This window comes from Megalopta genalis, chromosome 2 (assembly GCF_051020955.1).
Source record: "Megalopta genalis isolate 19385.01 chromosome 2, iyMegGena1_principal, whole genome shotgun sequence".
Classification (NCBI taxonomy): domain Eukaryota; kingdom Metazoa; phylum Arthropoda; class Insecta; order Hymenoptera; family Halictidae; genus Megalopta; species Megalopta genalis.
Genome location: NC_135014.1, coordinates 27,478,189 through 27,490,878, shown reverse-complemented (window position 1 = coordinate 27,490,878; position 12,690 = coordinate 27,478,189). Strand labels below are relative to the sequence as shown.

The 12,690-nt window shown below is 45.0% G+C and overlaps 1 protein-coding gene across 9 annotated transcripts in view; it reads left to right on the top strand.

Moving 5' to 3' along the window:
* The first annotated feature begins 2,158 nt into the window (after window positions 1-2,158).
* The window catches only part of nrm (neuromusculin), a 533,882-nt gene continuing 523,350 nt past the window's right edge, over window positions 2,159-12,690 (top strand). For 2 of the 9 annotated variants that reach the window (XM_033486998.2, XM_033486999.2), the window contains exon 1: window positions 2,163-3,521. In XM_033486998.2, the coding sequence (XP_033342889.1) occupies window positions 3,425-3,521 (97 nt within the window). In that variant the 5' untranslated portion in view covers window positions 2,163-3,424. Of the gene's footprint in view, window positions 3,522-12,690 lie in introns of all 9 variants that reach the window. The other 7 variants (XM_033487000.2, XM_033487001.2, XM_033487004.2 and 4 more) reach the window with 6 other exon arrangements.

Sequence of the window (12,690 nt, the reverse complement as noted above, 5' to 3'; positions counted from 1 at the left end):
TAGCCGAGCGCCGATTCAATAAATGCGACACTTCTAGGGAAGTTTTAATAAACCTTTCGAGATATACAAAAAGATATTCTGTTTCGTTCACCTACTTTTTACGAGGACTATAATATTATATTATATATTATATATATTAATTATATTATATATATTATATATATTAATTATATTATATATATTATATATATTAATTATATTATATATATTATATATATTAATTATATTATATATTATATATAGTAATAATATTATATTATATATTATATATAATAATATTATATTATATTATTTATATTATATTTCGATAACAATAAACATTTCAATCAAAATCGACAGCAAATTTTAACTATGTTTAACTGTTTAGTTTATCATTGCGCGTGTCGTGAGGTAAACTATTTGATCGATTTGTTTATTTAATCAATTATGTGTGAACGCTTTAGTTTTCATAAATCAATATTGCACTTAAGCTAACAATACCATAAACTAGTTATATGTTTTAGCGTATTCATAGTATATATATATATATATATATATATATATATATATATGTTTAACTATACAAACCACAATAGTAATAATATTGAAAACCTCAAATATTGAAATAGCATACAGCGATACACGAAAAATCGGCTCCTCTAACAATGTGTACGACATGGACGAAAATAAAAGCTCTAATTGAGGTAAAAGTTTTTTAATTAAAAATCGGGAACTTTCTGGAAACAATGTCAAAAAGTTGTTCGGCAAATAAAAAAGGACAAAAGCAAATATTATTTCACGTTGGAAATTAATGCCAAAACATGACACTCATTTAAAAAGGGGTTCTACGTTACCGTGGTCATTTTCGATCATTTATACGAGGTAAAAAAGAGATCATTCCGGCCTCGTACCCGGACATCGCTTCCTCCGTTCTTCTCTCCGGTGAGATTTCTTTCTGCCTCTGCACATCGTGCCTTTCATACGACGATGAAATACGTTGGAACAAAATTCTACATATTTTAATTTCATTCCGAATTACAGCAATCGGGCGATTAAATTAAAAATTCCATTTAACTGTTATTTTCGAACGTGCGGACCGCGCGTTCAAAATGAAAATGAAAGTATACCCCGCGGATGCTTAAATTAATTATACATAGAGAATACAATTCATTTGGTCAGAAATGTACGAAATGGGTTTCATAAAAAATGCATTAATACAATGAAACACGGTAGAAATTAATGGACATTATAAGAAATGTTTTATTTAACATCGACAACGAATTGGACTTTCGTTTGCGCTGTTCTACTTTTCATAAAAACCATCTCATTCGCGCTCTCACTCTGTTTCCAATTTATTATATTACTCTGTCCATTTCTCCTACTTCTCTAACTGTTCCTAAGCTTGATTAGACTTCCTTTGTTACCCTTAGTTACGCGCATCTTTATCTTCCCCTCCTGTCTCATCTCCTCAAATCATATTTCGATCTCTCCACTCGTCTCTCGCCCACCGAATCCTCGATCCTCGTCCCCGTTTCAACATTCCCGCGGCATCTAAACAACAGGCATTAACAAAGACCAACAACAACGCGACAAATAAAGAAGCCCCCCTCCCCCTTAACACCGAAACCACGTTCCCCCGAGCAAGCAGCAATACCGGTAAAAAGTCCGCGTCTAGCTTGTGCGGAAGCCAAAAATTTCAGGACCGTGTTAGAACGGCGCGCCACCCCCGCGTCATCAGCGATCTCGAGGGTGGCGGTTCCGCGCGATTGAAGCGACCCGTTCAAATCCGCGAAATCTTGGTCCATCGGGTGAATGGAAAAACTCGCGGCCGCGATAAGCGGGTAAAATTTCGCGTCGGCGGGGTAGATTGCGGGACGGGGAGGGGACGAGGGACAGGAGGATTGAGAAAAGGGAGAGACAGAGGGAGAGAGGGAGAGAGAGAGAGGAATGGTACGAGGGGAGGGAGGGATATGTTGAGCTGCGACGAGCGATGCGCCGTGGCGTCGTGGCAGGGGTTCAGGTCACACGGAAAATCTTAATTCCATGTTCAGGACTTTCCACCACCTTTCCGCGTTCATGCAGAGACTGGCTCGGTTCTCCCATCTGCGCCCACCCCGGACGGACGAGCTACCGTTGCAGGCAGTCGGGTTCCTTCGTAGGGACATGCGCAGCGACCCGCGGAACGACAGGTGCGCGCCGCGGCGTTCGCCACGAATCGCTTAGTTTCGGGTAAGCGTACGAAACGGTCGTATCGCGTCCGTGCCGCCTGGTCTCCGGCACAGCCAGCGTCGGTCTCTCGCGGGCTCTCTCGCTCTCCTGTTCTCTGGGTCAGTAATCGAGACGAGCGCGTTTCTCTGGCGAACGCACGCACCACGCCATTGACACCGATCCGATCCGAGCCGATCGGGACCGATCCGATCCACAGCCTGTCTCGACCCGGTGCGCGGTGGTGCGCGCGACAACAGGGGTCCCCGTCCGAGCGCAACCTTCAGGAAGGATAACACGCTCGATCATCGGCCCGAAATTCCGGCGGTCCTGTCTCTCGCACTTGTCGACGCCCTGAACACCCGACTCGACGTCCTTCTCTCGCTCGCTCGCTCTCTCTCTCTCTCTCTCCCTCTCCCTTCCTCTCTCTCTCTCTCTCTCTTCCTCCCCGCTGCTTCCAGGTGACTCTCCGTCCCCCTTCTATTTCTCTCGTTCTTACACCCTCTCGGCAGCGTCGCTCCGCACAGTAGCCCGCCGTTTATCGAGCGTGCACGTGCTCCTCCTCGTCGTCGTCGTCGTCGTCGTCGTCGCCGTCGTCGTCGTCGCTCGCTTCTTCTTCCTTGCGCTCCGCTGACACGCTTTTAGCAACCCGACCGGGTAACACTCGCCGCGCTTGTACACTCGAAACGAGAGTATCTCCTTCCGGGCCAGCCGGCGTCTTTCCGCCCCCTCGAGTCCCGTGCAAACCTCTCCGGAATCGGATGCTCGGTAGACCGATCTCCCCAGACTCGGGCCGGAGAACCTCGGGACCAATGATCGCCGTCGCGGCACCTCTAGCGACCGCCTAGTGACTCTCGGTGAACCGACGTCGCCGCCGCGACATCCGAACTCTCTGGATAGCGGGGATCCTCCGACACGGGCGCATCCGGCCCACGTTCCCCGTCGCCGACGCACCCGCAAGTATTGTTTTGTGCTACGCGCGCCGCGCCGGGACTCTGTGAGTGTGTTTGACCGCGAGTGAAGATACCCGCCGGAGGTCTCCGCGATTCTCACCGTCGCCTCTGTCTTTCTCTCTCTTTCTCTCTCTCTGTCTGTCCGTCTATCTGTCTGTCTATCTGGATCTATCTCTGTGCGCGCAGAGATAGATCGTCCACGGTACAGTGGTGCGTCGAATGTGGTGCGTGAGCTGTTGAGATACCGCGGTTTTCCGTTCGCCGTACGACGACACGACTCTTCAAGGATGGCCGACGGACTGGGACACCGCAGGAATAGGGGGACGCCTGCGAACATCCTGCTGATGGTCTTAGCCGCGCTGCACATCCTGCACGCCGTCGAAGGTGAGTCAGAGACGGGAAACCGCGTTGCGGAACGTGCGAAACACTCGAACGGAGAGATTGCTCGCGGTTCGCACGATGCTCGCGATTCGCCGGCACCCGTGGAAACGGGTCGCGACCCCCGCCAGTTTCGCCCGAGTTGCACGGTTTTTCGCTGGCTTGTGTTGTTGCGAACACCGGCAGAAATTTTTAAGGAGCGAGACGACGGCTCTCCGCGGGCGGGGAGACCGATGCGGCAAGAACGCGCGCACATGTGCGGAAATTTATAACTGGGAAATGAGCGGAGAGATCGCCGTGCGATGCGAACCGTGGGCAAAAATTCTCGTTTATAGGGTGGTCGGAAAAATGCGGTCCGAGGAATTTGCCGCTGCATCTGCGGCTGCGGAAGCAACGCGTCACTTGGGTGCTCGCGTGATAAAGAGGCTGCCGATCGCGTTAGACATATTCGGACGGCTTCGACGCTTCGTAAAACATTCCGCGTAAATATCTTGTTTGTTCGATCTCGCGGTCGAAGGGGCTCCTGTTCGGTTATGGTCGACCGTTTATCTGCGACGGTTCGTTGTGTCGCGAGTACGTCGATTTTAACATCTCGGCTGAAACTTTCGCGAAACGTTGTTCGTAAATTTCGGACGATTTGCAGCGATTTTGGGAGGATTCGTCGGAAAAAATCGTGCACAATGCGGTCGACGCATGATCTAGCTTCGGCGATTGGTCCACGGAGACACTGTCTAGGGCCAGACATTTCTCGATGTGTCGACGGTTTCGTACGAAACTTCGGCGCGAAGCCTCTCGGAGATGTAATTAAGCAAAATCGCGGAAGGTGGAAAGTTTGTCGATTCCTTGTCGGATAACCGATGCCCGAGACGCGTCACGGGTTTTGGACGTCGATGATGACACTTTCGGTTCTTCGTCGGAGAGCGACACATTTTAGCAGCAATCTAATTACTCGAGACTTCGAGCAGCAACACGGAGTATTCTGTTTTCCACGGTTGCGTATGCAGAGCGCCGAGCATAATAAAGCAGTACGTTCCAATCTGAGAGCTTGGAACGATATTGCAAAGAGAGGGATTAAGAGTAGAAGCAAACGTTATCGTATCTTCGTGCGTCGACGGTTTTATAACAAACACGTAGCTTTTCAACGTGCATTCGAGCTGTTATTGTATTTACGGTCGGTCATAGATTAGGAAAGTGTTCGAGCGTTTTGCGGACGTTGATCGACTTGTCTGACAAAGATCGACTTTGATTTAACAATGGACTGTAACATTTCGTTTTAAAGGGACGCGATGGACATCGTTGTCTAGAAAATGAAAAAGGAACGAGCTTACGCTATAGCGAGCGTTTCCAGTTAGTAGATTGAGCGATCGATAGCCAGACACACATCGACAAAGAATCGCGGTATATTTAACGCAACGAAATGAAGCGATGAATATTAAAATTTCATGTTTTGATGAACGTAGAGAGTTCGGTGGGAAAATTTCATTTTGCTAATTGCAAGACATTGTCTCGCGGAAAACAAAGCGGTCGAATGACAGAAGAATAATCGACGCATTTGCATATTAAGCATTCGCGAGTTTCACGATTAATTTGATAGCTCCCCCAAACGTTTCTATTCGATCGGGTTTTTTTTCGTATAATTAATCGAGTCGTTGCTCGCATACATTGTAAATTTATTTCCGAATGCCGAACGATCGATGGAGATTCCGTATTCCGAGCAGAGAGTTTTCATTTTTAATTTTTCCGAATATCGCCGGTAGCGGTGCGCGAGACACAAAGAGCGTTTAAAATGATTCTCATAATCGTGTTTACGTTCTGGTCGTTGTTTGGCTCTGATTATAATATCCATCGTGTAGCGAGTACCGAACAGAACTGATTCTCCTGTCTGCAACGCTCCGAGCATTTTAATGTTACCGTCAGACTGCGGGTTTCTGTGCGCACCGCATTAATTGCAAGATGCCTTCTCTTTTTCAACAATCTTCCGAGCCAGAAATATTGCAACCGTGTTATTACATTTTTTAAAAATGTTTTTACCGTTTTCCATTCGTTCCGCCGATGTTTGCTATACATTCGCAAAATTCACAATCCAATCGTTCGTATTTTTCTTCGACGATATTTTTACGGTTTTATTTTGCGATTGGTCCGATTATGGCGATTATGAATGCTGATCGGAATTGTAGTTTCACAGACTTCGTCACAATTATAAAGTGAAACTCGAAAATAAATTTGTCGCATTGTACGAAAGCGTTCGAAAATAAATATATAATTCCTACGACATCGTCTTCATAATTTCAACAATTTCAAATAATCTTTGCACCGACAGAATTGCAGAATATTCGAGAATAATTCATACAGGTAAAAGGTTTCGGAACGATCGTATTTAATTTATGATACGCGTAGGAGATAACAATATATCAGGCGGAAGAGAAGTATTAATTAATCCGGTTGAAATATCGAAGTCGCTTCGGTAAAGCGACTCGGAAGTCTCTCGCGGAGCTGGTAAAGAGGGACACGGGTCATGAAAAATGTACAAGAGGTATTCATTGAACGTCAAGAGTCTCCGGGAAAATCAACGAAATCCACGGAGACGGAGTCGCGCGGGTTACATGATCGTTCTCTTGAAAAACACGCCGTGCACGTCGGATATTTCATGTTCCGGCGGTCTGTTCCAGCCGCAGCGTTTTCACTTTCATTTCGCGAAGCCGTGGAAACACCACGTTTCAATAAAGTTCCTTGAATATCCGCCGCCGAAGGCCGAAGACCGCGGCCGCGCGTAATTTCGAATTAAAAATCGCGGGATAAAACTGGACCGCCGCATCGCGCGGCAGCATCTCGGTGGCCGCAAATTAATGTTTGCGCGGAACGGCCGGATGTAAATGCACGCTCGGCCAATCGAAACGGGGGAAATATAAAGTCGGCGTGTTTGCGAAATAAGCCGCGGCAGCAAAGCGCTCGCGGAAAAATTTATTGCGCGCGTGCCGTCGCCGGAAGATACGCAACGTCGTCGCCGTTTCGCGCGCGCGAATATTCGACGCGTTTATTACCGAGAACTCGCGAGAGACAATTCCGTCCTATCCAACCTTGTGTCACGCTTTCGCGAGAAGTTAATGAACTCCGAAGAATTCGTATTCTTTACGGCGCCCCATAGAAATCGTTCGCCGGCCCGCCTCTTCGCGGAAGCATTCGAATCCCTTACAAATGGAACTTCCTGCCGGCTCCGGTATTACATATTTCTGCTTTACGGTACCTCGCGAAAAATTCGCGATCGATTCCACGCCGAGATTTCACCGGCGAAATGAGAATTGGTCGTTTTCAACCGGAATTGCGTTTCGAACTGTCTGTCAAACTGTACGATGCATTTTGCCAATGTAAAGCTACCGAAATGACGCGACGTTTTCTTGCTCGACGATCTTCTTCGCGGCTTCGATGCTCAGAAATTCGTTCTAGTTGTTAATATTGCAGGAGATCACGATTATCTGCTTCTAATAGGTATGTATCGATGAGCAACATACAGTAATGTCTCCCTAACTCAGATTGTCCACAAGAATGGACAATTTGGGAAGAGAAATCTTGCGAATTCGAGCCTTGCAGCTCGTTTTTATAGTTGTTGACAATTCGTGACTATAAAAATGAGCCGCAAGGATCGAATAATCGTCTCTCTTCTCCCTAAATTGTCCATTTTTGTGGACAATCTGTGCGTCAATTAGAGAGACTTGGTACAAATGTTTGACGTGGCCGATGTTGCTCGATGCACATAGATCGATCTTGTTTGATGTTGGTGAATTAATTGACAGCTACTTCGAGGTGTGACTGCGTACGCTTTCGATAGTACTAGTCGTTCGATGCACGTATAATAAATAAATTGTATCAAGTGTATTTGTAACGTTGAATGTTTGGAAGCAAAGAAATGCATGGAATGCACGCGATGCGCGGATGCTTCTTAGACGGTTTGACCATGTTTGAAGCTGTTCGAGCGGACTGGCGCCTATCTATTTTAGATCATACCAGAATAACATTAGTAGTTACCGGATTTTCTTCGACATGTTCATCGCGTGTCCGGCTCGGCATGATAAAGCAAGAGTTTAAATGTCACCGGGAGTCCGCATTTCATAATTTTTCAGGGACTTTTATATAATTTTATACATTCACGAAGTTACGAAGTCTGTCCATTATCAGTTTCGATAAATCGATACGGCGAGCGCAAAATATAGTCTCAACTGAAATGTTTTTTCTCGTTTGAGAACCCCTTTTTATCTCTATATAGCGATCATGTTTGTTTATGTTCCGTCGAAATTATGCATCCTGCGCATTCTGGGAAAATTACGGGTTGTTGACGGTACACGCGTAATTTTAAACGTGAAATATATATATGTATATAATATATCGAAGCGTTTAATGCTTGGAATATTTCACTTTGAGTAATCTTCTCGAAATTCGCATTTTATCGGCGCGCGTATCTCGGCATTCGCGGTCCAGCCGCGTGTAATTTTTTCGCGGAATTAAGGACAAAAGTACTCGCGAATCTGTTAGTCAGTCATTTCTGAATGATTTGGAGCAGAAGTATCTACGCGGGTTCTTTCTTGGTTTTCGAACAATGGTTCTTCCTTTACCGACGATTCAGCTACTTTTACCGCTCTCCGTATAGTATATATATATATATATATATATATATATATATATATATATATATATATATATATATATATAGCAGACGGTGTTCCCAATAGCACTTTCGACTTTTTATTCCTTTTATTATATAACTGGAAGCAGTCTGAGAATACTCCCGGCCCTCATATGAGATTTCTTCCCTTGTAATATCCGGGGAAACAGTGCTTAATCCGATATCTCGATTCCTAAATTCTTCGGAATTCGTTTCTCGCTGCTCGTCCGGTTTTCGGAGCGATTTTCTCATTTTACTTGTTACCTCTGTCGTGTCGCATGATTTCTTCGCGTTTAGAACTTCTTCGTTTACGAGTTTGCAAGAAGCAAAAATATAATACGCACCCGTCAAATAGCTATGTAACTCCGTAATTCCTGGATACCGATAAAAATACGATTCCACTTTCGTTTAAAATAAAGGAATGACGTACGTACCTATTTCGGTTCTTTTTAACGTCTTCATCCACGAGGCTTGATCTCTTCGTCCAATGTCTTCGGCAACGGCAACAGTGTACTCTGTATTTCCATTAAATTTAACGACCATCGGCAAACTTAGAAATTTGTTGCTATCGCTGGAACGACTCGAGTAACATGATTAATGGATTTCATAATTGAAAAGCAGCGGTTCTTTGAGGCAAAGAAATCGCATTACCTTCCGCCGTAGGAAGGAGGAACGGGAGAAGAGAAATTTTAAAAATGAACGCGAACGCAGAATGTCAATAAAAAGGACACCGCTCCAAATGTGATGTTCTACGACTGCGAGGACGTTTACGATGCCGTAAACAGGAGTAATAAAGACGCCGGGCAAAGGCTTCGATGACATTATTTCTTCGAAAAGCGGGGTTCATATAAGTTGTGTTTTACCCTTTTCCGAATCGGAGAGGAAAAAAAACATCCACTCTAGTTTACACCGCTGTAAAACGTACGGGCCGTTTACGTTACACGTCGAATCCATTTGTCGTCCAACAAATTCTGAAGCTGTCGCGCTGACAAATACTAAATAGGCGACGCTGTTCTTCGATTTAGCGTACGAACATTTCACATTCAAGGGTCGAATCTGTGGTCGCAAGGAAGAACGTCGGATGTTTTCGCTTCGGCGACGGTTCTTCTCGCTTAAAGATCCGATCACGCTGTATTCGTTATAATTATTCGCGATTATTCGTACTTTCGTTGAGCCGGATGAATTTGCTTTCGTGGCGTACATTCTGGCGAGCACGTAATACAGCAATGTCTCTCTAATTGACGCTTAGCTTGGAGAGATATGTGGACAACTTGGGAGAAAGAGGTACGATTTTTCGAGTTTTGCACCTCGTTTCTATAATTATTGATAATCTGCTACTATAAAAACGATCAATCGTATTTCCTCTTCCCAAAATCTCCACTTTCGTGCGCAATCTGAGCGTCAGTTAGGGAGACATTGCTACGCGAATATATGAGAATACTAAGTCGCGATTCCTCCGGCCTCGCGGCTCGTTTCTGCAGTCGTCGATCGTCGATGACGATAAAAACGAGCCGCAAGGCTCGAATAATCGTATCTCCTCTTCCCAAATTGTCTATTTCTGTGGACAATCTGAGCGTCAATAAGGGAGACACAGCACGATCGACGCGTAAACCGAGATTTTTCATGGTCGTGACACGCGACGTTCCTGCTTCCGGCCGCAGAAATATCTCGAATCAGCGACGCGCCGAAACAAATGGCCAACGGGAGGAGTTTAGCATCGCGATTTCATTGATCAGAACACGGCTGGCTGTTTGACACAGTTCGCGCTTTCTAAGTAGTCGATAACGTCCTTTGTCACGATCGACGCGGCCGCGTCGGCGAAGTTTCAGCGCGTATAAAAACAATCCAATTTCTAATGAACGACGCGTGCTGACTGATCGGCAAACATTACCTTCGGGGGATGAAAGATGAAAGGGAGGAGGAGGAGAATCGGTGGACGATGGGCTCGAGTGTCGAAACGCTGGAGAGGGTGAATCCATGCACCGACTCGCCCTGGCTCGACCCTAAGTTTACCCAGCCCTGGCGAGACCGAGCCTCGGGGCCAACCAATTTCTCCGCGTACAGGATCACTCGTTTCCGGCGTTCATTATGGAGAATAATACGTTTGTTAAATTAAAAACGATATTTCGGCAGCAATCTGGAGAGAAGACGCGAGCTTTAATACATGATTTGTTTCCGATTTTTATCGCTAAGAAAGAAGAAAAGTGGAATAAATGCTTTTATGTATTCGAAATTCGACGGATTCTAGATTTTCTATTTTACAACTATTTATTCATTCAACTGTATTATGAAGCAAAAATCGTGCAGCATTCCTAATCAATTAATATTTTGGGCAATAGGCATAATATAAATGATGTGGGTTGAAATATCGAATGAAAGAATTGAATATATATATAGTTCTACCAAACCAACGTACTTATACATTGCTTAAATAATGCACTATAAAATTCATACTGCTAAGTGGCATTGTCTCGTTAATTACCTCGACGATGCCATTTTTTAATCGATCGGCTTTAGAAACTCCTGTTCAGTGTTTTCATAACTAAAATAAATGAGAGATTATAATATACACAAGCTTCCTGATAATAATAAAAGAATTAACTCTTTTTTAAAATGTTGGCTCGATGTACCTTCGATAACAATAGTCGGCAATGTTACCTTAAAGCATTAAGAATTGTCTTCTCGAAAAATTGCGTTCTCTCGAAGCATCGCATTTTTGCTACTTCTAGACTGTTTCATCGTTTCTGATTGTAATAATTTCCGAACAATTACGCCGGTTTCATAAATTCCCGGCAAAATATTCCCACCGAAACGTTGATCCGTATCGAAAGCAATTTAAGTTACCCTTGTTCCGCGTATATTTTGCAAATCCGGTTGCGGCCGTAAGTTTATGTAGTTTGTTCGGACGCGTCGCTCTTCCTTTTTTTTCCTCTCCCCCTCCGCGGAAATGTTTTGAGGCAGATAGTTCGCCCCGCGGATTTGCTCGAAAAAGTGCAATTTAAAATTCTCGCGCCTCAACGCGGCGAAGTTATACAGGGCGCGCAGTTTTCGTTATGCGGTGCGAACTTTTAAATACTAGAAAACCGACACTGCCGGCCATAGAGCCGGAGTTTTTTTCAGTTCTTGACAGTTTTAGGATTAACGACTCGACACGAATCAATGCGCGAACGTGTGCGGGGCCGTGCGATCGAGTTTGCGAACCGTTGTCGGTGTGCTTTCGCGAAAATGCAAAGTTTTCGAGCGAGCGCCGCCGTTCGGAAATTAGTAAATGACCCGCGTCTGATAATATCGTCGGACGCGTGTCACGCAGTGTAGTACGCTTTTATTTAGTTCATCAAGTATCATTGCAGCATGTATTTCGGTATTATGCGGTTACGGTTATTATTAAACTGTCGCGATTATATTTAATCGCAACATCGGCACTGCTAATTAAAATGCCCCAGCCATCGGTTCATAAATATCCCACATGTTCAACATATTTGTAACAACGAGACAGACGATGTAATCTACTGGCAACAATGTGTATTATATCGTTTTATTGTTAATCGCGTTATTCCATGTCGAATGCAGACATACGAATTTAGTTGCAACGGCACCGGTCGCTTTTTATAGTTCCGACGAGCGGAATCGCTTGTCTCGCAGAACTTTTTGCATTTACAATGCACAAATAATATGTGTCTCGAAAAATTACCGTTTACCGTTTAAAAATCCTGTTTTTTCAGAGCACACACGTAAACTTTTCGATGAATTACCGAAGGCTGATACAGCAATGTCTCCCTTACTGACGCTCGGATAGTGGAGAGAAACGGACAATTTGGGAAGAGGAGACACGATTGTTCGAGCCTTGCAGCTCGTTTGTATAATCGTTGACGATTCGTGACTATAAAAACAAAAACCGCGAAGCTCGAATAATCGCATCTCCTCTTCCGAAATTGTCCATTTTCGTGGACGATCTGAGCGTCAATTGGAGAGACATTACTGTACTTCGTCATAGAATCGTTATCGTTCGTTCCTGTAACGCCGATAATCTTCTCGAAACACGCCCGGCGTACGAAAATTACGATTCCGCAGGAACGACTTTTCCCGGCGTTCTCCACATTCCGAAAATAAAAATGGCGTGCAAGCGTAAAACCGGCGGCAGCTTAACATATCTTCGCAGTGAAATCGTTCGCATAGCAGACTGAGCAATTTTTTTTTCCTCGAGCCCCGTAAAACCCGGAAAAAGTCCGAATGAATGGAATTCAGTTCTTGCGCTTCTTACCGTTCGAAAAACAAAGGTAAAAATTTTGTTCCATTGTTGAACGAGATCCGGGGCCAGGCGGGACACAGGGGGAGGGGCGGCGCGAGCGCGGCAAGTACCAAAGCGTTTTCGGCGGCGGAGTTTCGATACGTTGACAAAAAGTTTCCTCTAAAAATCGATCCGGCCGGACTTGAATCGGTAAAAAAGGCGAACAGAAGAACCGTGGCGAGGGCGGGGGTGGAGGGGGGTGGGTCCGACGGAATTGAAACACGTCCGGG